This window comes from Ictidomys tridecemlineatus, chromosome 1, assembly GCF_052094955.1.
Source record: "Ictidomys tridecemlineatus isolate mIctTri1 chromosome 1, mIctTri1.hap1, whole genome shotgun sequence".
Lineage (NCBI taxonomy): Eukaryota > Metazoa > Chordata > Mammalia > Rodentia > Sciuridae > Ictidomys > Ictidomys tridecemlineatus.
In genome coordinates, this window is record NC_135477.1 from 221,663,441 (window position 1) to 221,690,486 (window position 27,046).

Here is a 27,046-nt window from a genome sequence, read left to right on the forward strand (position 1 = left end):
GATTTCTTTTACTATTATCAGAAAAAACTTCAAATAGTTTGTTTAACCTTTTCTTCTCTTAAAATGTTGGTGGTTGAAGATGTGGATATTTTTTGAGCTCTGAGATACTGGTTTTCATTTCTAACCTGGTTGTTCTTTTTATATGGAATATTTCCCAAAAGTGTTTAGCACAATGATTGTTACACAAGCACACATCATGTGGTCAGATGACTTTGAAGTTCTGGGTTAAATGAGAACAGTTCTTTATTAAGGATATCTCAAAGGCTTGGATACATTATATGTAGTGTTATTCTTTCAGAGGAGGTTCTGGTATTTTTTCCAAATAAATCTGGGGTGCACCCTGAGGTACTTGTTCTATGAACCACTCTATGGATCATAGCCCTTTGGCATGGAACTGCTCTGGTGTTTACTTTCTACGTGTTTTCATCTTGAGACCTTGACTAAGACCTGGATTAGGGACTTCTAAACCTGGGGTTGTGAATCATTAGACTATCAATGTAATAAGTTAAGGTCAAAATTAAAAAATGAAATAGAATACTATAAAATAGAATATGATAGTATAAATTGAATGGAAAAAATAGAAAAATAGGTGTTGGTTTGTGAAATTTTTGTTAGAGATATGCACTAAATTTACCTGTCTAGATATAGGATTGCTGCATATAATGTAATTTTGACTGTGAGTAATGGTCAAAGAGGAAAAAAAGCTATTCTAGGTTGTAGTCATATCTCTGCTAAGCCTCACACTGTTAACCACAGTCATGATTCTGTAGGGGGTAATTTTAGTTAAAGAGGCCTCACCCATTTGACTACAGGAGAAAGATAACTTATAATTATTCCTACCTCCAAAATAATTGTAACTCCTAAGCTTTCAAACAGGAGTAGTCAGTTTCTATCTTCCATGTGAGAACTGGTCTTTGATTTGGTTTCTGAAGTCCATAGCAAATGTGCCAATATGTGGTCTCATTTATGACCACAACAACATGAAAAAAAAAAAAAAAACAAAAACAACATTTCAAGGCTTCTAGTGACAGTATTCTTGGAACTTGGGAGGTAATCGCTAAAAGTGGTTCTTTGAAATACAGATGGCATTTCCCAATTATACAGTAAGTAGATTGATGTAATTACTGTGAGTTCAACCTGGATTATCCAGGTGAACCCTAAGTCCAATGAAGAGTGTTCTTATAAGAGAAACAGAGGACAAACACACAGAAGAGGAACTATGTGAACTCAGAGACAGAGATTGGAGTGATATGGCCACAAAACAAGGATTGCCAACAGCTGCCAGACACCAGGAGTGCCAAGGCGCAGAAGCCATACCCCAGTCCCCTGAGGGAGTGCAGCCTGCTGACCCCTACCTGTTAGACTTCCCATCTCCAGACTGAGAGGATCATCTTCCCTTATTCTCAGCCACACAGTTTATGGTCATTTGCTATGGTAGCCCCAGGATATTGATATGGGAGAGGAGCAATAGAGGAGAAATGCTTGTCAAAACCTCAGACACTTGGAGCTGCATCTGAGTCAGACCTGGCTGATGTTTCCCAGCATGCCTTTACCGGAGCCAGCTCTGAGTGGTGGAATGGGGAGGCCTTTTACCTCTGGATGGAATGTATGGCCCCACATGAGGTTGCCTACAGTCTTTAACAACATCCCTGGACACATAGAATATGAGAATATGAACTGTTCTTCTTCTCCCAGGTCACAGAGGCAGAGTGCTGCATCTGGCCTTGAGTCCAGACCAGACCCAGGTGTTTTCTGCTGCAGCTGATGGGACGGCCACCGTGTGGAAGTGCTGCCAGTCACCCAACCCTTCCTAGATGCAGTTTCTTCCTTTTAAGTGAGAGTAGTGATACTGGTTTTTGTTCTCCACGTGATTGTTATGAGTATCCAACATGATGAAGGGCTCTTTCCAGTGTGAACGCCTGCTCCTCTGACCTTCTCTCTCAGGCTACTTTATTAACCCTGCTTCTTTCTTTGCATCTCCTAGAGATCATCTTGACGTCTTCTCTCTGCTTCCCTCTCCCTCCTTCCTTCTCTTCCCTCCTCCCAGACTTCCTCCTTCTCTGCCTTCTCCTTTTTAAAGATCTATTTTCACTGCTGAAGTCAGAATAATATCTATAGCAAACCTTGGTTCTTTCCCATCTGACTTTTCCCTTAAGTTCCAAATTCATATTTCTTACTGCTTCTAGATATTTCCTTTTTGAAAGAGTTCAATCTTAGCTCAAACTCAACCCATTCACTTGAAAAATTCTTATTAAAATCCTCCTACATGCTATGTGTTATATTAAGTGTGCATATTATTTCCTCTAAAATAGCTCTTCTGTAGCATTTCCTTTTTCTCCATGTTTTAGTCTGCTATAACAAAATACATGAAACTGGGTAACTTATAAATAATATGAGTTCATTTAGCTCATGGTATTGGAGGCTGGGAGGTCCAAATGCATGGCACTGGCATCTGGTGAGGGTATTTACATGGTGTCACCCTATGGCAGAAAGTGAAAGTGACAACCACAAGAGACCAAGAAAGAAGAGGGGGCTGCTTTTATGACAGACCCACTCTCATGGTCATCATCTGACTCCCATAATAATGACAGTAATCCATTCGTGAGGGCAAAGCTCTCATAACCCAATCACCTTTTATTAGACCACAGCTCCCAATCCAGTTGCATTGGAGCTTTCCAACACATGAAATTTGGGAACACATTCAAACCCACTAACATTGTAGGAAAGAAACAGTCATACAAGTTGATTTTATTTGCCATATGATTAAGGAAGTGACAGCAAGTGAAATAAATTACGATCACCTAAACTTCTCCCTTCACAGTCTTCATTATCCAGTTGAGGTGTTTCTCTGAGAGGAGAGTGTAGATGCCAGGCCCTTGAGGGGCTCCACATCTCCCCTGAAGGCCAAAGGCAGTGATGCCTCTGAAAATGCCCTCGCATAGCAAAGGGCTTCCAGAATCTCCCTGGGGGAAGACAAGAGGGGTTGGGACTGGGGTCAGTTTGTGAAACACGACTAGAGAAATGGAGGAAATTCTACAGCATTTATTATAGAGGTAAGAACAACCTTGGGCTGGGATTGTAGCTCAACGGTAGAGCGCTCACCTAGCATGGGCGAGGTCCTGGGTTCGATCCTCAGCACCACATAAAAATAAATTAATTAAAGATACTGTGTCCAGCTACAACTAAAAAAATAAATATTAAAAAAGAACAACCTTGACTTAACTGAAAATTAATGCTTAAAAAATCAAAATGCTTTGAATTATTTTAATATTTTAAAACGGTATGTAAATAAACTTTGTTTATTTATATACCAATGAAAATGGAAATTTTGAGGTTGATTCTCTGCTTCTAGCACAAATAGTAGCTTCCAGGCCCCCTCCTATTTGTCATCTCCCCTAAAAACTTAGTGACTCAAGGGATACGTTTTCAAATGTAGATGATACAATAAGGCAAAAATAAAAGCCTTGTTTTCTGGTTCCTCTAGCAGACAACTGTCTTCACACAAAAACAAAACAAAAATCCTTTTTTGGAAGCTTGGTTTTATGACTGCATAAAATAAGGAACCATCTGAGAAATTGGATTCCTCCCTAAATAGATTGATTTCCCCTGCCTGTTATAGCACCTGGAATTTGCAGAATTAGTCTTTTATGCTTAACTTATCAATGAGCAGCCCAGGGTATTGAGAGAGTAGAGTGGGATTGCTAAGTGCCATTGGTAGGGATTGGCTGGTAGGAGGGGACTAGCATTTGGGGAGACTGCTGTAGCTTCAGGATGTGGTCTATGAGATCCAAAAGTAGGAAGTTCTGGGTTCCTGGGTGCCCAAAGTGGAGTATGTTGAAGTACGTGGGAGGGAGGCTAAAGAAGAGAGTACAGAAGAGTGCTAAAGACAAATGCCATCTTTCCCTGGGATCTGGCTAGCCTTGGTCCTGAAGGCAGGATATGGTACCTGGGAGATGGAGACCTCTGGCTCTCTCAGTGTCTGGTAATTCTCCAGTCATGCATTGCACACACTTCTGAGAGTTCCTAGGGTCTTGGTGAAAGGTGGGAAATGACAAACCAGTACCTAAGCTTAAACAATCTGGAAAGTATTTTTTTCTGTTCCTGTCTTTAAACAGAGTCTGTCCCTCTTTTTTCTCAGGGGACCTTGGGATAGAAGCTTACATTTTCTGTGGTGTTTCTCAGACTTGGAAGTTGTTTGCTGGGAATTTACTCAGTTCTAGGAAGCTCTGAGGTTTAGCCTAAGGTCCTCAGACAGGCTTGGGAATGACAGGCTTTCAAGATCGCTCAGGTTAAATGACAGAGGAACTTTTGGGGTGGTACTGAGGATGGAGAGGAGACCCAAGGCCTTTGAGGAGTCCTGATTTAAGCTCTCCTCAGTGTGGTATATATCTTCAAGTTTAGATCTATTTAAGGTAATATGAACAATGAGAAAAAAAGCATTGCTTCTTAGTGGTTTTTGATACAAAACCAGGATGATGTAGTAGGTCAACCATGCACTAGCAGATAACTTCTTATTTTCAATGGCTCATTTAAGCTGAGAACATCAATATATTTCACTGGGATTTTTTTGAAAAATCACTAAAACCCTGTAGAAGTTGTGACAAGACAAAGCAGGCCATTACATTGTATCTGCATGCCTTACTCCATAGCTAATGTGTGAGATCTTATTTTACTTACATTGCATGAATCTTTTCCACCACGGGGGCTTCCAGCACAAACCATGTTCAGTCCAATCACAGGTTTAAAATCATAGTGATTTTTATCATTGCAGATTTTTCTGTCTATGATGGTAACATTGACTTCTCTCAAAGTATCTGATGGAGGTGACTTATTGTGAACCATGCCCCATCCTGCAACTCGACACACGGTTCCTGGTTTCACATCGTCCCCCCTTTCAGGTAGTTGAAGGATAGCCACATTTTTATTAATTTTTGCATGTTTCTTCAGCTGTTGGATGACAAGCATAATGAGTTAATAGAAATAGATAAACATTGACTTTTTTTTTTTTTGTACCAAGGATTGAGCCCAGGGATGCTTAACCACTGAGGCTAATACCCAGCCCTTTTTATTTTGAAACAGGATCTTGCTAAGTTGCTTAGCACCTCAATTTCTGAGGATGGCCTTGAACTTGCAATACTTCTGCCTCAGCCTCCTCAGCTGCTAGGATTACAGTGTGTGCCACTGTGCCTGACAAACATTGACTTTTTTAACTGAAATTCTATCCCAACCCACTGTGACCCCCTTGCATGATATTATACAGTAGAGGCACTGAGGAAAGGCTTCTATGAAGGTGGCCATATTGAAGAGGGTTCTAAAACAAAAGAACACGATCAAAGGCACATACCTGTAGAAGTTTAAGATCTCCTTCATGTGTGTATTTATCATAGCATGGGTAGGGAAACTCTTTCTTGACAGACATTATCTGCTTTTCTGTCTCATGCTTGGTAATTGAGTGAGCCCCAAGAATGACCTGAGATCTTTTGCTCCTGGAATGGAAACAACACTATTTACTGGGTTTATTCTTTAATCAGAACCAGAGCATATTATGTGTTGATCAATTTCATTGTATTGTTTGTAAATATATTTCTGTAGAAATACTTCATGGCTCAAAATAAAATGTGTGCTTTAAAGGGTAGAAAGTAAGATGCTTATGAATCCATTGTCATCATTGTCTTAGTTTTATGTTGCTGTAACAAAACACCCAAGGCTGAGTGACTTATAAAGAAAAGAGGTTTTCTTTTACTCACAGTTTTGGAGTCTAAGAGCATGGCATCTGTTTAGCTTCTGATGAGGGCCTCATGCCATGTCAACTCATGGCAGAAAAGTGGGAAGCAGGCATGTGTAGATGAGCAGGTGTGTGGAAGTTTAGGTACAGAATGGAGGAAGCAGAAAGTGAGTTGAGGAAGCTGAATTTGCTTTATAATAACTGCTCTCGTGGTAATTAGTCCACTTTCAAGGCTGCATTAATCTCTTCATGAGGGTAGAAACACTATGATCCAAGTACCTCTTAAAAGTCCTACTACCTCTCAATATGGTCACACTAGGGACCACATTTCCAGCACATGAACCTTTCAGGGACAAACCATATTCAAACCATGACAGTCATCATCATCTACCAGCTTATTTATAAAAAGCTAAACTAGGTTCATTGAAAAACAAACGAGAATTCCATGACAGGAAAGTCAAACTGTGTTCCAGTTTGCCCTCTCCCCTCACCCTGTTTAGCTGTGGTAGAGAATTAGGCTGCATAGTATAGGAAAAGAAAATTTTCAGTAATCCAGTGACAGAAGCAAAAGGCACTAGATATAGTCGTAGGTTAAGGCATGCAAGAGATCTTTATAAAAGAACAATGAACTCGTCTTAAATAGAACAACTTCTAGCAACAGATGGCTCCAGAAAGGCCCCTGTTTGCATGGTGTTGAGGAGGTGTGTATTGCAGGGATGGTGATCTGAACGAGGGGCCCAAGTTCCATTCTGGTTAACAAAATCAAAATACTCTTAAAAATACAATTAATGCTTGGTGCTATTCCCATTCACAGTCTGTTATAAATTATGCCAACTGATATTCATGCTGTCCTTTTACCATCACATCAGCTGGGATTGGTCTCACTCAAGACACTAGAAATGTGCTTTTCATTAGAGCACAGGGAGCTGTCTAAATCTGCATGGTCCTGTATGGTAGCTAATAGCCCCACGTGGTACCTAAGGACTTCAAATGTGGCTAGGCTGGGACTGAGGAAGAAAATTTGCAATTTTATTCAGCTTTAATTAATTTAAGTTTGTATGATCCCATGTGGCTCTCATATTAGACAGCCCAGGTTTAGAGGCTTGGTTTAGAGAGTGGAGAAAAGAGTAGGCCTGGGAAGAGTTTCAAGGTAATAGCTGACAAGGCTAAAGGATGGCTGAAGGAAAGAGAGGGGTCCACAGAGGGACACAGGAAGGCATTGGAAACAGATTTTTATCTGATGGCTCTACCAGCCCGCTGGGCAGTGGAACTTTAACCCTTCCCTGCTGTGGTAATGTTTTGCAGTACCTCTACCCAGTAGCTGTAGCAGATACCTTCAGAAAGAGTTTGTGGATACTGTTTGTACATTGGCTTGATTCTTTGTGGAAAGTCTGGGCTTAATTTCCTTTTGGGTTAAAGCAAACACCCAAAGACTTAAGTGATCTGAAAATAAATGTGAATCTCCCGGGGCTTAGTAGAGATTTTTAAATTATTTCTCCAAATTAGAATATCTTCACAAAAGTGTTTTTAAAAACTAAGCACTTACAGGATACAGTGGGCTGCAGTCAACACCCAGTTTGTTGCAATCAAAGAGCCAGCACAGATGTTGCTTTTGTCAAGTTTAAGTAAGACCATGTAGGGTCTCGAATGAGGAGTTACTTCATTTCCTCCAATAATTCTTACACAGCCATCTGCTCAAAAGAAAAAGGTGAATCAGATCCATGCCTATCACAAAGAGCTCTTCATAAAGCTGTGTTTCTGACACCAGCATACTTTTCCCACTTAGCGAAAGGATGGATGAGAGCGTTTGTCCCTTGTTTTTCTCCATGTAGACCTGTAGACATCTGACTGTAAATCTTGTCCTGTTGAACTGTCTGAAAGCTCCCTGCTGTTGTGGCCACAGAAGCCGTGCCCTTGGTGTTCCAGGGACAACAGGTTGGAAATCTATCACCAACCTCTAACCTCAGGCCCTGTAGAAGGCAGAGAAATGAGTTTTGGTCTATTCCAGCAGCTGCTTTGGAACATGCTTGTGGTAGTGCTGACTTGTGGGCTGAGTGTTAGTTTGGGGAAGCAGAGGGGGCTTTTGGAAGCATGAGGACTTACCTTTTCAACCAAGGCCCTTTCAAAAACACAGCACACAACCTGATATCACCACCTTTTAGCTATGATCTTTGGTTACTGTGAGGCTATTGAATTGCATTGTGCTCCTTCATGGGTTGAGAACATCATCTATTACACTGAAGGATTCTCTTTAATCTCAAAGCCAACACACATGGTTTAATCTAAGATCTTTCCAGTGATATAGGGGGAAAGGGAGAGAGATGCCATGACTAGAGAATTCTGTCTTAGTAAAATTTCCATGATGGTAGGTTAGGAGTATAGAGAAAAATGAGACCTAAACACAGGCATATCATACACGTTAATCAAGAGGACCTGTATTTATGTCACACACTCTTGGCTCTCCACTTTCTATACCAGATATTCTTGAAATCTGAAATATTTCTCTTGACTGTTGGCTGAGACCCATATTTCCTGAATAGGTCACAGTGCCTCTTATTCCATATTTAAATTTAATTCACTGCCAAATTCACAGAAAGTTAACAATAGAAAGTTAACATAGAAGCTTTTCATAAGGTTTGATGAGGGTGAAGGTAAGGGGAAAGGAATGATCACAAGGGCTCTATTTTCCACAAGGGAAATAGGAAGGCAAAATTCTAGGCTTTAATAATAAGAATAACCTTCTTTAAATAAGAAGGTTAGGACACTTTAAAAGAACTTCAGTCACATTCCCTTTTTTCCCCTAGGGTGAGTCAGATATAGATAGATTTCAGAGGTGCACTTTTGGACTTGTGGATTTTCAGGACTGCAAAAATCACAAACTCAATAAATACTCTCCTTTGAAGAATTCTGTGATTGGTTGAACACATATACTGGCCTCAGAAACACATATCTAATTAGTTATATATTATAGTAGAATGCATTTTGACACATCATATATAAATGGAGTATAACTTCTTGTTCTTCTGGTTATATATGAGGTAGGTTCACAATAGTTGTGTAATCATATATGCACATAGGGTCATAATGTCCAATTCATACTATTATCTTTCCTATTTGCAGTCCCACTAGCAATGTATGAGTCTATCTCCCCACCCCCACATTCTTGCCAGCATTTATTGTTGCTTGTATTTATAATAATTGCCTTTCTGAGTGGAGTGAGATGAAACTCACTACTCAATATAGTTTTGATTTGCATTTTCCTAATTGCTAGAGATGTTGGATTTTTTTTTTCATATATTTTCTATCAATTGTATTTCTTCTTCTGGGTTGGGGTTAAAGTAAGTGGGAAATAATGAAATCTCTGTGCCCTCAGAATTAAATTAAATTAGAATTTATGAGGCAAGTGTGAAGTCAGTATTTTAAAAAAGTTCTTCAGATTGTTCTATGAGTAGGAGGTTGAGACCACTTGGTTCAGAGTATTATGCCCTGCTCTGCTGTGTCTCTTCCCTCTATGGGCACAATACTATGCTCTCAAACACAGGAAACAGAGTGGAGCAGAGAAAGTTGCTTTTGTTATTTCCTTTGAACAAAAGAGATAGTTGGATTAAAAAAAAAAAAGGTCCTATTTTCACTGTTTCTTGCTTAGCACTCCTGAGTGTGGTCATAACATACCACGCTTTTAATGCTTACTGTGTGGTCCCAAATGCTCTGCAACATTGTTATTTTTGAAGTTTTTTAAAAAAATTTTAGGTGCAAGATAAACCAGGGAACTTTCTGAAAATTCCTGGCATTCAGGTTGTTACATAAGCCCCTACTCTCCATTTCTACCAAAGCTGATGGATTTTGGGGCAACGCTGGCTGCCTCCATATTTAAGAATGGCCCCAGGTAGTTCTCATTTCCTGGTAGGTTCCTCAAGGAAAATCTAGAACTACTGAGGAACTAATAGCCTTCCAGTGACAACACTATACATTTTACAGCATCACAACCCATGTTGTGTGTGGAACTCACACAAAAGCAGAGATATTGGTTACCATTTAGCACACCAAAGAGGTAACTGAATAGAGAACACTCCAGCTCTCCTGAGCTGATGTAAGGACTTTCCTAACATCCTGATCTATGCCCCTGGAGACTATCTAGCCTAGAGAAATAACTCCTGAATTCTAAGCAGCCCTGATTTACCTCTGTGTTTTGGGCAGCTTTGTCTTAATTGTCTTTAAGACTAATCTATGCATTTTCTGCAGCAAGAAAGGCTGAACTGACTAAGGTACTACTATTCTTTTCCCAAAAGGTACAATTTGTTTTCCTAACTCAAGAGTATTTTGTTTGGTTGTCTGCTCATTTTTACATGATCAGTTTTGGCAATTTCCAAACTATAGATTGGCAGCAATAAATATTAGTGAGTCTGTCTTTTTTTTTTTTTAAAAAAAATAAATTATAAAGAGAAAAGGATATTTTTCTTCAAAATAAAGAAATATTTAGAACACACACACATACACATAAGAATGCTAAATATACACACACATACACACAAGAATGCTAAACATTTTAAGACTTAGAGAAAATTTTTTTCTCAGTATAATATTTTAGGTAATATTATCAAAGATTCTCTGCTCCATTTAGCTTAATGGTTGTGATGGAAATGAAAAGAATCAGTCTTACCTTCAGAAATTAGCAGGAGAAAAATGACAATCGAGAGAGAAGATGCGAGAAATGTACGGGAGTTCCTCATTGTGGCTGGTGTCCCACATCAATCAACATGAAAATCTGTTTTCAGCTCTTGACTACTTCTGTCTTATATAGCAGAGTTCAAAGGATGTGGCTTCCTTCCCTCTTTCTTTGAAATTTCAAAGTTTACATTAGAAAATGAAACTCAAGTGAGAGCAGCCAGTGAAGGTGGCCAGTGGGCATGCTGCCAAGGGAGAGCATCCATCCTACTCCACAGAGCAGGGCGTCAGGGAGCCACATTCCTATCAGAACACAGTATACCAGAAGGGACTTCAAAATGTCTCAGCTAAGATTTTAAATCCTTTTTCATCATCAGCAATATTAATTTTAGTATCCATGAATGAAAGTTTTTTTTTAAGACTTAAAAACTAGAGCTTTTTAAAAAAAATCCTTAAATTGGTCACTGGTCAATTTCTTCCTAGCTATCTCCTTGGGTTATATAAGAATTAGTAGGTCAAGTGCAAGAGGAGGTCAGGGGGAGGCTTATGTACACTTAAGCTCTTGCCTTGATTTCTCTTCCCTGCTTTGGGAAGAATGGTTTATTGTGCTTCTACCTAGAGTCTGTGGCAGGCTTGGGGTCATGGGATGGTGGTGTAGGAACTGCTGGTCCTTTTCAGCCCTCCTGTGTGCCTACATTCATTTTATGGTCACAACTCTAGATACTAAAGGTATGTCGAGTTTTCCTCCCTACCTATTTCTTTCCTCCCTCCCTTCCTCCCTCCCTCCATCTATCCTTCTTTCCAGATTTAGCTGAGAAGGAAAATGGGAGTTGGACATGAATATTTTGTTCCAGGACTGGAGAATGTCTCACTCTGAAAAGAATCAACCTCAGTCCCTGGAGGAACAGTTTGGGATATGCTTGCTATCCGAATGCCTTAGCCTTTTCTGAGCAGAGGTTGTGGTCTCTACTGTGATACATGTGGTCATGTGTTCTGTCAGTCCAGCTGGTGCTGAGCTGCCAATCCCATGGTTAGCACCCTTGACCCGTTACCCTAGTGGTAACTCTCTTCCTTCCCCTCCCTTCCTTTCCTTTCCTCTCTTTCTTGTAAAGAAATCAAAACTCTCATGACTTCAGATCTAGTGTTTACTTTTTTAGAAATCATATGACCTTACAAGGGAGCCTTTTGGAGACCCCGTTTCCTTTTTCCAGATCTTACTACGGTATCAAAGTTTAATCATTTTCAGTACCAGGAGTGGGATACGCTTCTGGTTTTGGTGAGTAATTTTAGTGCACTTTTAAAAAGTCAAACTTTAATTGACTGCACCTACTAAAAATTTCTTAAAGGAAACATTGACAATTCTGGTTTTATGTGCCTGCCTGTGGTTGCCATTTTCCATTTATGTTGATTTTAACAGCTTTATGATATAATTTGCATACCATAAAGTCCATCTATTTAAGATGCACATTTCGATGGATTTCAGTATATTTACAGAGCTGTGTAAATATACTAAAACACCATAATCTAATTTAGAACATTTTCACCATCCCCAAAGAAGACTTGCACCTCTTAGCTGTTATTCTTGTTAGGCAACTTCTAACCTACATTCTGTAGATTTGCCTATTTGGACATTTCAAAAAAATAGAACCATGTAGAATATAGTCTTTTGTGACTGACTTTTTCATTTAGCATGATGTTTTTGAGGTTCATCCATATTGTAACATGTATCACTACATTTCCTTTTATTGATGAATAATATTCCATTGAATAGAAATAACATTTTATTTATTCATTCTTCAGTTGATGAATGTTTGGCTTATATCGACTTTTCAGTTATTATGAATCTGCCTCTATGAACATTCATGGACAAGTTTGTTTTTTCCATTTGAAAAATATTTTTAGTTATATTCACCATCCAGGATACAGCCTGACATAATCACAAAACCATGGAACAGAGCCCACTCTAATTCAGTCCCCAGCACTTCCCAGCCCCCCTGCTCCCTCCCTCCACCCCACTAATCCTTTTTCATCCATTTACAGTTTAATTTTTTTAAAAACTTAAGTGTCCTGTGGAACAACCAGGACAATGGCAGGACCCACTGTGCCACATCCATGCACGCACATATGGAAGCTCAGTCAGAATCAGTCCACTGCTCTTCACTTTTCCTGTCCCTTCCTCCTTAATTCCCTTCATCTACTCTATTGAGCTCTCCTCTATTTGGATAAAATTCCCTTTCCATTTTTTCCTTTTCCTTTTTTCCCCTTTTATTCCCTACTCCTTTATTTTGGATTAGTTTTTACATATCAGAGAAAACATTTGACCTCTAACTTTTTGGGATGGGCTTATTTCACTTAGCATGATTGTCTTTACTTCCATCCATTTACTGGTAAATGCCATAATTTCATTCTTCTTTATGGCCAAGTAATACTCCATTGTGTATATGTACAACATTTTCTTTATCCATGCATATCTTGAAGGACACAGAGGTTGGTTCCACAGCTTGGCTATTGTGAATTGTGCTACTATAAACACTGAAGTGGCTGCATCACTGTAGAATGCTGATTTTAAGTACTTTGGATATATACTGAGGAGTGGGATAGCTGGGTCATATGGTGGTTCTTGAGGAATCTCCATAGTGCTTTCCAGAGTGGTTGCAATAATTTGCAGTTCCACTAACAATGTGAGTGTACCTTTTCCCCCACATCCTTGCCAACATTTATTACCATTTGTATTCTTGGTAATTGCCATTCTGTCTGGAATAAGATGAAATCTCAATGTAGTTTTGCTTTGCATTTCCCTAATTGCTGGAGAGGTTGGACATTTTTTCATATATTTGTTGGCCATTAGTGTTCCTTTTTTTGAGAAGTTTCTGTTTAGTTCTTTTGCCCATATATTGATTGGATTATTTGTTTTTTTTGTGTTAAGTTTTTTGAGTTCTTTATATATTGTGGATATTAATGCCATATATGAGGAGCAGGTGACAGAGATATTCTCCCATTCTGTAGGCTTTCTTCATGCTCTCAATTGTTTCCTTTGATGATCATGTACAAGTTCTTAATACAGATAATGTTTTTTTATTTCTCTTGGGTCTATATCTAGGAGTAGAATTACTGGGTATCTGAGTAATTACACAGTAAGTATATATTTAGCATTTTGAGGAACTTCTGTTTTCCAAAGTGGCTGTGTAATATTATATTCTCACTAACAATCTATGAAGGTTCTAATTTCCCTATATCATACCAATATTGTTTTTTTTTTGATAACTGCTATTCTAGTGGGTGTGAAATAGTATATCATTGTGGTTTTGATTTACATTTCCTTAATGACTAATGGTATTGAGCTTCTCATGTGCTTATTTGCATTCATATATCTAAGGTAAAATATCTATTCAAATCATTTGTTTCAGAATTGGGTTATTTATCTTTTTATTATTGTGGTATAAGTTCTTATATATTCTGTGTTCTTTATTTATTTATGTGATTACAACTCATGTAAATCCATTATAACATATATGATCTGAGGAGGTGATTAGGATGCTTTGTTACATTTTCTTCAGAACCTGAAGTAGGTATCCTTTTATTTATGTCTCTCCCTCATCTAGACCTGGAGCCTTTGAGGATGGTGATCATGACTTAGCCCCCTCTGAATTTACAGAGCTGGGCATAGTGCCTGGTGCATATGAGCCCTTAAGAAATGTTTGATGAATTAAATTGGACAAATCAGAATCATTAAAGTGTGGCTTTATTGTAAGTTAGCTCTTTGGAGAAAAAGCAAAACAAAAAGATAAGATACAAATGGTAAATGGTAAAAGAAGTCAGTTTTCTTTGCTGTGTATCAATTTATTAACACAGAACTAAGTTTAGTGCTCATGTGTAGAGCCAAGACCCAATCCACTTCTTTCTATAAGTTGAATGAACTGAGGCCTACTGGCAGATGAAACTTTATTCTATTTGTAACTAATAAATGATACAGTTTCCCCGAACTATTGCTTGCTTGAAACTTCACATTTTTCAAATATCTAAAACATACACTGAATCTTTCTTATTGTCTTATATTTAGAATTTAGTAAAAAGTTCAAATATATAGAAGTATAAAGTAAGATATAAAAATACCCCTCCATCTCTTTCATAATTCCATATTGAATAAAATCTCAAGCTCTAAATTCTAAGGGTCACAGGAATTTTGGAAAGTTGAAGTATATTCTGTTTTTTTCTGGGATCAGATTCTTTTCAACAGCAAATACAGTAGGGACAGTCCTCAAATTTTGAATAAAGCAAGGGGTTTCTGAATAGAGGAACTTTTCCCCAAAGGATGTCTCTTGCTATGGAAAGAGAATAAGTGCGAAGAAGATGCAATTCAGCAAAGCATGCGGGAGTGACGGCAGGAAGCCACTTCTTTGACTGATGGCTCTTCAGGCAGACTATAATTCACGCACAAAGTTGGGAGGCTCTCTGAGGTGCTTCTTAGGACAGGTCAAGTTTAAGCCCCCTTTTCTTGGAGTCTCCTGGAAGTCACCTCAGATGTCTGTTTTGAAGAAGCCATGTCATATGGCTCCTGCAATGGTTTTCTTTATCCAGTTGAGATATTTGTTTGTAAGGAGAATGTAGACACCAGGTTTCTTGGAGTTACCACATTTTCCAAAGGAAGTGACACCAATGAAAATGTTATTGCATATCAAAGGACTTCCAGAATCCCCCTAGAATAGAAAGTCATGCATTAAATAAGAGTGCTTTCCTGATGTATTTATTTGCCATTTTATTTGTTCATTCACACTTCACCTATGTCTTCTATTTCTCTTTCCTATTTAAGCATAATTTTATTTTATTTTTTTATTTATTTCTTACATACATGACAGTAGTGGAATGTATTACATTCATAATTATCCATTCATAGCACAGTTTTTCATAACTCTGTATGTAAAGTATGTTCATGCCAAATTATGCCATTATACATGAGCTCTCTTATTGTTTTTTTGCATTATAATTCTTAATACACCTTTATACCACAATTTATCATATCTCTGATTGTATATAAGGTATGTTGACACCAAATTCACATCTTCATACATGTATTTTGCATAATGATGAGGGTTTCCTTTCACCATCCTTGATATTCCCCTTCTCTCTCCTTTTCCCTCCCACCCCTATTGTCTATCTAGATTAAACCTAATTTTAAATTTCGTATTACTTGCCTGCACTTAGCACCAATTAACATAAATATGCTTATTTTACCCAATCATTTTTCCTTTGAAGAAGGAAATTCTGGAGATGTGCAAACTCATCTTCATCAATAAAACCAAGAAAGAGGGCTAGGGTTGTGGCTCAGTGGTAGAGTGCTTGCCTAGCATGCATGAGACGCTGGGTCAGATTCCCTGGACCACATTAAAATGAAATGAAATGAAATGAAATGAAATAGTATTCTGTCCATCTACAACTAAAAATATGTAAAAAAATAAAAAAAGAACAAAAAAAAAAAAGAAGAAATCCTTTAATGATGAAAAAAACTTTCTTTCAGTTGATGCATGTCCTTTTTTCTTGGTCAGTAGATGTTTGGAAGAGAAACTGAAGGTTAGGGCTACTAGAAGACTTGAGTTGGGACCTTAACTACTCCCTGTTCTGAGGAGGGCACTAGCTAAGCCAGCTCAGACAGAGAGTATCTGTGATATTTCAGACAGTTTTTAGGGATCCTCCACCTGGCCCAGAGATCATCAGCTCCTATTTATATATTCTCTCTGACCTGACAAGCACCTGTGCTTAGTGAGTTCTAAATAGGTTGAAACCTTGGTCAAGTCTGTTCTTGGCACAGTAAGAGGCAGAACAGTGCAGGTGTCAGGAGACAGACAACCTTGGTTAAATCCAGGTGCAACCTCTGATAGTTGAGTTACTTAACTTGGGGAAATCAAGTAACTTTTTTTTTCTTTCCCAAAAAACTTTTTTTTTAAAGAGAGAGAGGGGGGGGATTTTTTAATATTTATTTTTTAGTTTTTGGGGGACAAACATCTTTATTTTATTTGTATGTGGTGTTGAGGATTGAACGAAGTGCTCCGCGCATGCCAGGTGCGCGTGCTACCGCTTGAGCCACATCCCCAGTCCCCAAAACTTTCATTTTTAATACAACATAGCAATCAATCTTTACTTTTTAAAAAACATATTGATTGTGAAAAATTGGTGGTAGAGAGTAATTTGTGACCATATGCAATACCCAAGGAAATGGCGAGAATTCTAAAGACATGGTCATATCTAACTCCCAGGGAGACTGGAAATGTACCCTATAACTGAATGGTCATATGCTTAGCCAAAGCTCAAGTTGTAGTATTATAAAAAGAGAGAAAAGGGAAACAATTTGAAATATCTTCAATTTTATCTCATTAAACCCTTTCAATGATCCTATAAAAAAAAACATATTGAAATAAAGCCTTGAGTAAATAAAAAGTTTAGGGGAAACTCTTTGGATATATCTGAGTGACAAAGGAGTGCTATTTTTGTGACAATATAATCATTCATTCCAGCCAATTTACTTAAGAGAGCAAATCTACAATAAATGAAATAAGTTATCTTTGAGAAAAAGACTGTAATCTAATCAGGATTAGGAAATTAAGTAACTTTCTACACCTTTTTCTTCATCTTAAAACAGATGACAATAGTGCCTATCTCATGGTGTTATGTGAGAATTAAGTGGCATATCAAAGTGTTGTTGAATTTGGTACAGTTCTTTGTTCTTACTCCAGAACTAACTATTCTCTGGCAGCAAAACTGTCACCCATCATGATTAAAACCATATACAGAAAGTGATCCTTAGTAAGCTGGGAACACCCTCCAGCAGAGGGTTTCACAAGGCACCAGGCAGCACGATACCATATCAGTGTCAAGCTGTAGTCCTCAGGCCTTGTACATGAAAGGTAATAACAACTTCTACCTCGTTCTTCTCAGGTACTCTTTTACCCTTTTATTTCCTGGTTAAAATTTTTAATTTACTTACTTCACATGAATCATCTTCACCTTTGCTACCTCCGGCACAGATCATACTGTTCTCAATAACTGGCTTGAAATTATAGTGCTCTGCATCATTGCATATTTTCCGGTCTATCACGGTGACATTGACTTCTCTCAAGACATGTGAAACTTTGCAAGAGTCTTTTTTGGTGCTTCCCCATCCTGCCACATGACACTTGGTGTGGGGTTTGACATCTTCTCCTCTTTTGGGTAGCTGAAGTATTCCCACAGCTTTGCTCATAGTTGCTTTACCTTTCAGCTAGAAGACAGGAGATGGAGTTGCTTATGCTCCAGTGAGGGAGGCAGAGGAAAAACACAGCCTAAACTCTAACAGAGGGTATTAAATATTTTGGGTAAAAGTGCAGAAGGGACTGAGGCCAGGTGGGGCAGGAGGGGAGTTACCTTTGCTACCCAAGAGGGAGTAGTGTCTGGGGGCATGGAGGAGGAGCAGAGGCCTGGGGGTGAAGCCAGGCCTGATGGTCTCCAGGTGGATACTGAGGAGGGCTAGGTTGTCAGTATTGGGGACAAGGAACGTGGAGGTTTTGTCAGAGGTGCATGAGTCCCAGGGCCCTCTGTGCTTCTGATGATGAGGGTGCACGAAGGCCCAGGTAATCCTTCTGCTCATGCTCCATCTTCCAGAGCTGTCTTCCTATTCCAATTTCTGCACAGCAGCCAGAATGATTATTCTAACAAGTCTGACAATGTTGCTACCCTGCTTAAAACACCTTCCCATTTCCTTCCCCATACCTTTCAGACTCTTAACAAGGTTTGCAAGGCCTGGCTTTGTGGTCTATATTCTGCTAACTTCCTTTTCTCAAAATTCATAACTCCCTTTTCTCTCCTCTTCCTCCAAGCAACCCCTCTTATAATGCTGTTCTTCCTTCTTGGGGGCCCTCCCCACTTTTTTCTTGGCTGCCTAGGAAACTTCTCTGACCCCCCTGCTCTCCCCATGTACCCCCATAGAGCCCTCTTCTTTGTCACTGATGAGCAAAATGCCATCAGTGCCTTAAGATCAGAGCTGGTGGTCTGTCTGTCTTTCCCTCTAGTATTGAGTGCCTTCAGGGGAAGTTCTGATTACTATTTATCTTCTGAAGAAGAAAAAAGCAGGCTGCCACTAACAGCTAAGCACTGAGAACTGGGTCTCTGCTTTTCCGGTTGCTCATAAATATAGATTGTCACTATCAAACAAGGTGACCCTAATGAAATAGGAGGGAAAAAAGGCAGCCACTGTCCATATTTTTCTGATTGTAGAATGATGTAGAATTATATTGGTCATATAGTCAAATATGCACATAGGAAAGTAATGTCCCATTCATTACTTTCCTATGTGCATACTATCTCTCCTATTCCTATTCCCTGCCCCCCTTCCCTTCATTCCCCTTTGTTTAATCCAAAAAAAAAAAAAAAGACAGCCCCCTCCAGAAGTGACATCATTGTTCATATTATAAAAATGACAAATGCTCCTCTCTTGGATGAAATCCATGACTGTTGCATCTTTACCAATTACAACGTTAGCTTTTTTTTTTTCCTGTTCTTTCTGCCTCTTGGATAAGATTTATTGAGATGCATAATCATAGAATTGTCCCTCTTGCTGACACTCTGCAATTCACAGCACACTGCTACTTCCTTGAAACTTCCCCTAAGTTGCTGGACACAAGCTCAAATCCTAAAATAAGCCCTTTATTACATCCTCTAACTGAGTGCCCACCCTAGTTGTTTCTGCGTGGATTGTACCCTCACTAGCATCAGTCAAATCCGTTTGACTCTGGGTGGGTTCCTGGTGCTTTTAAAAATTTTTTTTCTTTTGTTTGTTCTTATTAGTTATATTATAGTAAAATGTTTTTGACATATTATATATAGAGAGAGTATTAATTTTCATTTTTCTGATTGTAGAATGATGTTTAATTACAGGGGTTACACAATCAAACATAGGATAGTAATGTCTGATTCATTCTACTATCTCTCCTATTCCTATTCCTCCTCCCTTCCCTTCATTCCTCTTTGTCTAATCCAAATTATTTTTGTTCTTCTCTACCGTCTCCTTATTGTGAGTTAGCTTCTAAGTGAAATAAGCCAATAAGTGAAATAAGCCCAAAACCAAAGGCATAATGTTTTCTCTGATATGCATGCTAACTCCTGGTGATTTTTGATTAACGAGCATCAACTCTTTAGATGGCCATGTCCTACCACAACGGGGGGAAGGAACACTTGTTGCAATAGTGCTGGCCTTGCTGTTTAACCTCATACTCGTGGTGTTAGCTAACTTTGTGAGGTCAAGGTATAGAAATTGGTTTCAGGTTACACTGATCTTTCCACCTTTCCACTCTTTCAAAATAGTTAATGGAAAAAAAAAACACAACTGAACAAAACTGCAAATATATTTACCTGGAGGAGTTGAAGATCCCCTTCAAATGTCTGTGGATCATAGCATGGATAGGGAATTGCCTTTTGAATAGAAAATACTTGGTCAAGTTTCTCTTTAGGGGACGTAGAGTGGGCCCCAAGAATAATTTGAGGATTTTCCTTCCTAAGAAGAAGAACAACAACATATGACTTATGCATGACAATGGATAAAGTTAAATTGTGGACTTAGTTTCTTCAAGTTTGATCAGTGTTTTTAAATGTCTCCCTATTTATAAATAAGCACAGCAAGACTTGGGTGTTTTAGTGCCTCTACTTCAAATCTTAAGATGTGTATTGGTGGACATTGCTTCAACTTCACTGCATCTTTTCTTTTTTTAAAAAATTTTTTTATTAGTTACTCAAAACATTACAATGATCTTGACATATCATACATTTGATTCAAATGGGGTATGTAATCTTAATCTTTTATTTCCACGTGTACAGATTGCAGGATCACATTGGTTATACAGCCACGTTTATACATAGGGCCATTCCCTCCCCTCTTTCTACCCAATCTACTGTGACACATTTCTCTCTCTTTTTTCTTCCCCCTCACACCATCTTATATGTAATTTTGCATAACAATGAGGGTCTCCTACCATCTTCTGTGCAATTCCCCTTCTCTCTCCCATTCCCACGCACCTCTCGTTCGTTCGTATTTAATGGTAATCTTCTTCTCATGCTCTTCTTCCCTGCTCTGTTTTGAGTCGCCCCCCTTATATCAAAGAAGACATTCTGCATTTGTTTTTTAGGGATTGGCTAGCTTCACTTAGCATAATCTGCTCTAATGTCATCCATTTCCCTGCAAATGCCATGATTTTGTTGTTTTTTATGCTGAGTAATATTCCATTGTGTATAAATGCCACATTCTTTTTTATACATTCATCTATTGAAGGGCATCTGGGTTGGTTCCACAGTCTAGCTATTGTGAATTGTGCTGCTATGAACATTGATGTAGCTGTGTCCCTATTGTATGCTCTTTTTAGGTCTTTTGGGTATAGTCCGAGAAGAGGAACAGCTGGGTCAAATGGTGGTTCCATTCCCAGCTTTCCAAGGAATCTCCATACTGCTTTCCAAATTGGCCACACCAATTTGCAGCCCCACCAGCAATGTACAAATGTACCCTTTTCCCCACATCCTCGCCAGCACTTGTTATTGTTTGACTTCATCATGGCTGCCATTCTTACTGGAATGAGATGGTATCTCAGAGTGGTTTTAATTTGCATTTCTCTGATTGCTAGAGATGGTGAGCATTTTTTTTTCAAGGGAGACAACAGGAATGGAGGCCCAGACCTTCTGGCAGAGGCAAGAGCACTGGCTGGAGAGACCTGGAGAGGTTGCTGGGCTCCGACTTGGAGTGGGGGCTTCCACTGGGGTGGACAGTGCTGGAGGTCCCCACGAGAGGGAGGTGGGCTCTGCCATTTGGAGGCTGAAGGAGCAGCTGACAGTTTCTTCATCTGCTTTAGATTTGTGGAATAAAACCTTCCCCCATTGGCTTCTAGGTTATTGACACCTAATGGAAATGAATAAACTCAAGAACTAAAGCAGAAGTACGTGGTTTACTTTTCTGGGCTTTAGGGAAATAGTTTGCCTTGCTGAAGTCTTTAAAGATAAGAAAGGTTGACCTGGGTCATGCTTTTTAGAGGCTAGAATGAAAAAAGGAATCTTGGTTTGGATTTTTTAAAATTTGTTTTTAGTTGCAGATGAACACAATACCTTTATTTTTTATTATTTATTTTTATGGGGTGCTAAGGATCAAATCCAGTGCCTCACATATGCTAGGCAAGTACGCTACCATTTAGCGCTACAAACATGGCCCAGAACAGTGGTTTTATAGTTAAAATTTAAAGCCAGGTTTTTATAAATACATGCATGCAGAGGACACACACACACACACACACACACACACATACACACACACCACATAGAGAAGCAAGCAAAACTAGAGCTAGCCATAAATCTAGTTTATGAAATTAATAATAGCTATTACAGAAGAGGGGGGCAAATCTTTTCATCAAATAGGCCTATTATTTAAGTGTATCAGTAGCTAATCCCTCCCTCACCTCCTGTAAATTAAGCTGATATTCATCCCTGACAAATTCTTATTTTACACAATATAATGTAAATCTGTTTTAATCTCCTTTGTAAGAAGCTCATTTTTAATTATCTTTTTTGTTCATACAATTTGTATAAGAGAGAAAAGGGAAGTGACAGGTATTGTTACCAATAACAGGTACTGATTAAGAAAATAGCAGTATATCTACATGATAAATACTATTCTGCCTTTCAAATTATGACTAGGAAAACTATTTGTCTAAGCCATAGGAAATTGCTGTTTTTTTTAAAGTTGAACAAATAGCAGTAATTTCATATGGACCGTCTAATCATAGATGACATTTAATTTGTTCAACCTTGTAAATTATGCTTATGAAAAAAGTCTGGGTCAAAATATACCAAAATACTGATGGTGATTGTGTGGGGTTGATGAGATCAAGTGTTATTGCTTTTAAACTTTCCTATTAAAAATATTCAATAATGCTGTTATTTATAATTTAAAAATAACAAATAATATGAGAAAATGGTCAGGCATTTCATTCTTACTCTTCAGATTCTGGCTTTTGCTCAGAAATAAATGTTATAATAAGACATAACACTGAATGTACTTGCCTGCTTTCTTCTCCCTCTTAAATTTTGGTTTTGGACTTGATAGCCATTTCCACTTCCCTGCATCAACCTTGAGAATGAGAGGGACTGAGATTACTTACAGATCACAGTGAGCAGCTGTCAGCACCCAGTTGTCTTTGATCAAAGCCCCTGCACAGATTTCCAGCCCTTTGATAAGAGCCATGTAACGTCTTGCATGAGGTGATACTTCTTTTCCTCCTATGATTCCTTCGCAGGATTCTAGAAAAACTAAAAGAGTGATCCAGAGTGAAATCTTACCTTGCACAGTCATCCTTGTCCTGAGAAAACTTGGCTATAATGAATAGATTCAGTGGGAGTTCATAGCCATGTACTTTGATGAAGAGAGGACCAAGCAGTCCAGGTGGTGGTGGGGGGTACTTTCTTCTCTAGCACTCTCCTCTGTGATTGCATCCTCTGCAGCACTTCATGTGTGACAGTGTTTTTAAATTAAATGTAATACTTGTTTTTTGTGTTAATTTTATCATAAACATACATTCCTATTATTTTAGACCTAAAGCTTTTTTTTTTTTTTTTTTTTTACTGCCACATGTTCAAATTGATTTCTCTCTCTGTGTCATGTTAGGGTAAAAAAGATAAATGTATAGAAATGCTCCTTTTTCTATTATGTTTCTCAAACTTTAGTGTAATCATAATTGAGTACTTCTTAAAATGTGGATTTTCTAGACCCATCTCCAGAGAGTTTAGTTTAGTAACAGAGAACCTGCATTTCATTTTTTTTCTCCTTTTCTTTTTTTTTTCACTCTTGGTACCAGGGATGAACCCAGATGTGTTTAACCACTGAGCAACATCCCCAGCCTTTTTTTTTTTTTTTTTTTTTTAAAGTTTTGAGATCAGGTCTTGCTAAGTTGCTTAGAGCCTGGTTAAATTGCTGAGGCTGGCTTTGAACTTGGGATTCTTCTGCCTCAACTGCTGGGATTACAGGTTTGTGCCACCATGCCCGGCTGGAACCTGCATTTTGAATCATTTGGAATCATTTTAGGATCTCTTTCCTAAGCAATCTTCACACTCCGCTTTTTTCCATGCAATTATTCCACAATAATTTTTGAGTAACTACTGTTAAAATGGTGCAAAGATGAATGAAACATCATTCTTGACATTGACAAGCTTTAGTAGTAGAAACATGCAAAGAACAAAGCTGTGGATGAATACATAAAGAATGACAATGCTCGAAAGTGCCTGGAGAGGGTCACAGGAGGAGCTGCAGGGCTCAGAAAATGCCTTTGGCAGGAAGGTGGTGAGGTCTCTGTGAGGACTGTTTTTTCCTTGAAGGAGATTGGAAAGTGGTATAATATCCTTAGCAGGTGAAGCTAGAGGAGATTTCAAGTTAGGTGTGATATAATTAAAAGTCATCATGGTCAGGCATTATGAGAGTGAAGCAGATCATCTACAAGTAACATTAGACTAAATTTAACAATTCATCATGTTTAAATGCTTTTGAGGGACAGATTTGTCATGTGTCTTAGAGCTAGTCTTTAACATTTTAACTGTTAGCGAAGCGATTTTTATTTTTAAGCTCCAACTTAAATTGTTCCTTAATAATTTAAAACATTTTTAACATAATATTTATTTCCTGTATTTATCACTACTTAAAATACAGGTAGGAATTGTCCAGCAGTTTCTTTCTTTTTCATTTTTTGGTACCAATGACTGAACCCAGGGGAACTTAATCACTGAACCACATCCCCAGCCCTTTTTATGTTTTATTTTGAGACAGGGTCTGCTAAGTTGCTTAGGGACTTGCTAAATTGCTGAGGCTGACTTTGAATTTATGATTCTCCTGCCTCACTCCCTAATGCTGGGATTACAGCCATGTGCTACTATGCCCGGCTGGTCCAGCAATTTCTTTTTTTTGTGGGGCTGGGGATTGAACCCTGGGCCTTGTGTGTGTTAGGCAAGAACTCTACCAACTGAGCTATATCCTCAGCCCTTCAGAAATTTCTTAAAGATCAAGAAACCTAAAGATTAAAGACCCAGTAACACATAGTCAGGACAGAGTGGGAAGGACCCCCCTTCTCCTGACTCCCTACCCTTCAAGGTTGTCACTTCTAAGGACAGGATTATCTCAGTCTCAGGTTGAACACTGTGTTATTAGCCTTAAAAAATCTCACAATATTCCATAAAAGGTTATTATTTGGAATGATAGTTTAGTAAGTTATATTAAAAACAAAGAAAAAAAATCAGCAACTATGGTAACAGTAATGAAGACATTTAAGATATACCAGACACCCGTTAGTGTTAGACACTCGATATAATACTACAATAGAAAGTGGGTAGGGGCTGGGGATGTGGCTCAAGCGGTAGCGAGCTCGCCCGCCATGCGTGCGACCCGGGTTCGATCCTCAGCACCACATACCAACAAAGATGTTGTGTCCGCCGAGAACTAAAAATTAAATATTAAAAACTCTCTCTCTCTCTCTCTCTCTCTCTCTCTCTCTCTCTCTCCTCTGTCACTCTCTCTTTAAAAAAAAAGAAAGTGGGTATTATTATTTCCATGTATATAAAAAAGATGAAGTAGACAGATTAACTATCCCAAGTTCACACAGCTAGTGATGGCAAAGTGATGTTCTAGCCCACTTGTGCATAGTGCAAAATCCACACTTTTTTCCCCTTGTTAATCACTGCTTCTTAAAATATTGGCTCTTTTTTTTTAAATACAGAGTTGTGAGAAACTGATAAAATAAAATACACATATTCAAGTAAGTATTTGCATTCAGTGTCAAGACTCAGAATTTTTAATGCCTCAGTATGGCTTTGAATGAACTTATAGATCCCATAATAGGAATCCCAGCTCTGAAGATATCACTGAACTATATATATCATAGTACGTGAATGTGAACTCTGAGTTCAAATCCCAACCCTACTAATTGCTAGTTGGTAAACCTTAACACATTTACTTAATTAATCTCCCTGGTCTTGGTTCCTCATATGTAAAATATGGCTGATAATAATAGTTAAGAAGATTAAATGGGTTAATATGTGAAAATCAATTATAATATTACTATTTTAATTGTGAGTTTTATTAAGCATTCATACACACACACACACACACACACACACATTATAGTAGGTAATTTTATACCAATGTTTTTCTTCATGGACCCTGCTTCCCTACTAGAAATGGACATATCTACAAACAAATCCTGAAATTAAAAGTTTTAAGGTTTATTTGAGAGCAATGACATTCAATTATATTTGTATGATATATTTGTATGAGAGGTCCAGTTAATAAGTAAACTATTCATATCTAATTTAATGGCTTTGTCAATTTTTCACTTAAAGACTTTGCTCTGTAGATCTGATCTGGATTTATAAGAGCTACAGATACAGTTAATGTTTTCATATTTTGCTATGGTTACATAGGATACATTTTCGTAAAAAGCCAAAGTGATTTTAAGTGAAGACAAAGGGTTGCATTAAAAATGGTTGGAATTTATTATTTATTTTTCCTTTTCATAGGATGTAAATTAAACCAGTCAGATACCCACTCTCTCACAAATGAAACTAAAAATCATATGAAAATATGTCTTACCTCCAGGAAGTAGAAGAAGACAGATGGCAGTAGGGAAAGAGAAAAGAGAAGGCATTTTCATTGCCTGTGTTATCCACACTATGGAGAGCATTCAGTTTCAGGTATAGATTTTAATAATATATAAAGAACACCCAGGATGTGGTTCTCTCTCTCTCTCTCTTTCCTTCTTTGCTGTGGTGTTGAAGATTTTGGTGTTTTATTACTGGAAAACACAACCTTAATCTGTGGTATGGTTACTTACTTGTTTCACAGTAAGGTCATTTCCTTTGGGTTTAGATGTCTCCGACCTTAAAGGGCAAATGTGAAGTGATGAGACCATGTCAACTTAAGAATATTAAAATGAAAACTATTCTTCAAATGAAGCCATTCAATTAAAAATGGGCCAAGGGGTTGTGGCTCAGTGGTAGAGTGCTTGCCTGGCATGTGTGAGGCATTGGGTTTGATTCTCAGCACCATGTATAAATAAATACATAAAATAAAGGTCTGACCAAAAAAAAAATGGGCTAAGGATCTGAATAGATGCTTGTCAAAAGAAGACACACAAATGGCTAGCGATCATATGAAAACATGTTCAACATCTTGAGTCACCAGGAAAATGCAAAACAAATCTACAGTGAAATTTCATCTTACCTCAGAATGACAATCATTAAAAAGACAAGAAATAATAAAGGGAGGCAAAGATGAGGACAACTCTTATACATTGTTGGTAGAAATATAAATTAGTAGAGTCATTATGGAAAGCAGTATGGAGAGTTCTTAAAAAACTAATAGTAGAATACCATATGCTCCAGCACTGGTTATGCATCCAAAGACAATATTTTACCAAAGGGATATTTGCACTCACGTTTACTGCAGCACTGCCACATAGCTAAAATATGGATCAACCCAGTTGCCCATCAGTGGATAAATGGATAAAGAAAATGTGCTATAAATACAAATGGAATATTATTCAGCCATAAAACAATGGAATCCTGTCATTTGGAGCAACATGGATGGAATTGGAGATCATTCATTATGATAAGTGA

At 38.2% G+C, this 27,046-nt stretch overlaps 3 protein-coding genes across 3 annotated transcripts in view; 1 reads left to right on the plus strand and 2 right to left on the minus strand.

Moving 5' to 3' along the window:
• Cdc20b (cell division cycle 20B) overlaps positions 1 to 2,257 on the plus strand; it is a 48,587-nt gene extending 46,330 nt beyond the window's left edge. The window contains exon 12 of the mRNA XM_005319674.3: positions 1,696 to 2,257. Coding sequence (XP_005319731.2) covers positions 1,696 to 1,814 — 119 coding nt within the window. The 3' untranslated portion in view covers positions 1,815 to 2,257. The remainder of the gene's footprint in view (positions 1 to 1,695) is intronic.
• Positions 2,258 to 2,716: 459 nt separating this feature from the next.
• On the minus strand, positions 2,717 to 10,525 carry Gzma (granzyme A). The gene is made up of 5 exons (XM_005319675.4): positions 10,386 to 10,525; positions 7,272 to 7,416; positions 5,345 to 5,486; positions 4,678 to 4,947; positions 2,717 to 2,963 (listed from the first exon to the last, which is right to left on the minus strand). The coding sequence occupies exons 1-5, from the start codon at positions 10,453 to 10,455 to the stop codon at positions 2,802 to 2,804; spliced, it is 789 nt and encodes a 262-aa protein (XP_005319732.2). The 5' UTR covers positions 10,456 to 10,525; the 3' UTR covers positions 2,717 to 2,801.
• Positions 10,526 to 14,110: 3,585 nt separating this feature from the next.
• LOC144366862 (granzyme A-like) lies at positions 14,111 to 26,082 on the minus strand. Its single transcript, XM_078021733.1, has 5 exons — positions 26,022 to 26,082; positions 22,552 to 22,699; positions 19,769 to 19,910; positions 17,370 to 17,642; positions 14,111 to 15,087 (listed from the first exon to the last, which is right to left on the minus strand). Exons 1-5 carry the CDS (start codon positions 26,080 to 26,082, stop codon positions 14,935 to 14,937), a joined length of 777 nt encoding a protein of 258 aa, XP_077877859.1. The 3' UTR covers positions 14,111 to 14,934.
• Between the last annotated feature and the right edge of the window lie 964 nt (positions 26,083 to 27,046).

Excerpts from the sequence above, each read along its gene's own strand:
- LOC144366862 (XM_078021733.1), bottom strand. The coding sequence starts at position 26,082 with ATGAAAATGCCTTCTCTTTTCTCTTTCCCTACTGCCATCTGTCTTCTT. Across the intron at positions 22,700-26,021 it reads TCTTCTTCTACTTCCTGGAG|TTTTTCTAGAATCCTGCGAA; the intron begins GTAAGACATATT and ends TCACTCTTTTAG. Across the intron at positions 15,088-17,369 it reads GTGAAGATGATTCATGTGAA|GGGGATTCTGGAAGTCCTTT; the intron begins GTAAGTAAATTA and ends TTTCTATTCTAG.
- Gzma (XM_005319675.4), bottom strand. The coding sequence starts at position 10,455 with ATGAGGAACTCCCGTACATTTCTCGCATCTTCTCTCTCGATTGTCATT. Across the intron at positions 7,417-10,385 it reads TCTCCTGCTAATTTCTGAAG|ATGGCTGTGTAAGAATTATT; the intron begins GTAAGACTGATT and ends TCTTTTGAGCAG. Across the intron at positions 4,948-5,344 it reads GAGATCTTAAACTTCTACAG|CTGAAGAAACATGCAAAAAT; the intron begins GTATGTGCCTTT and ends GTCATCCAACAG.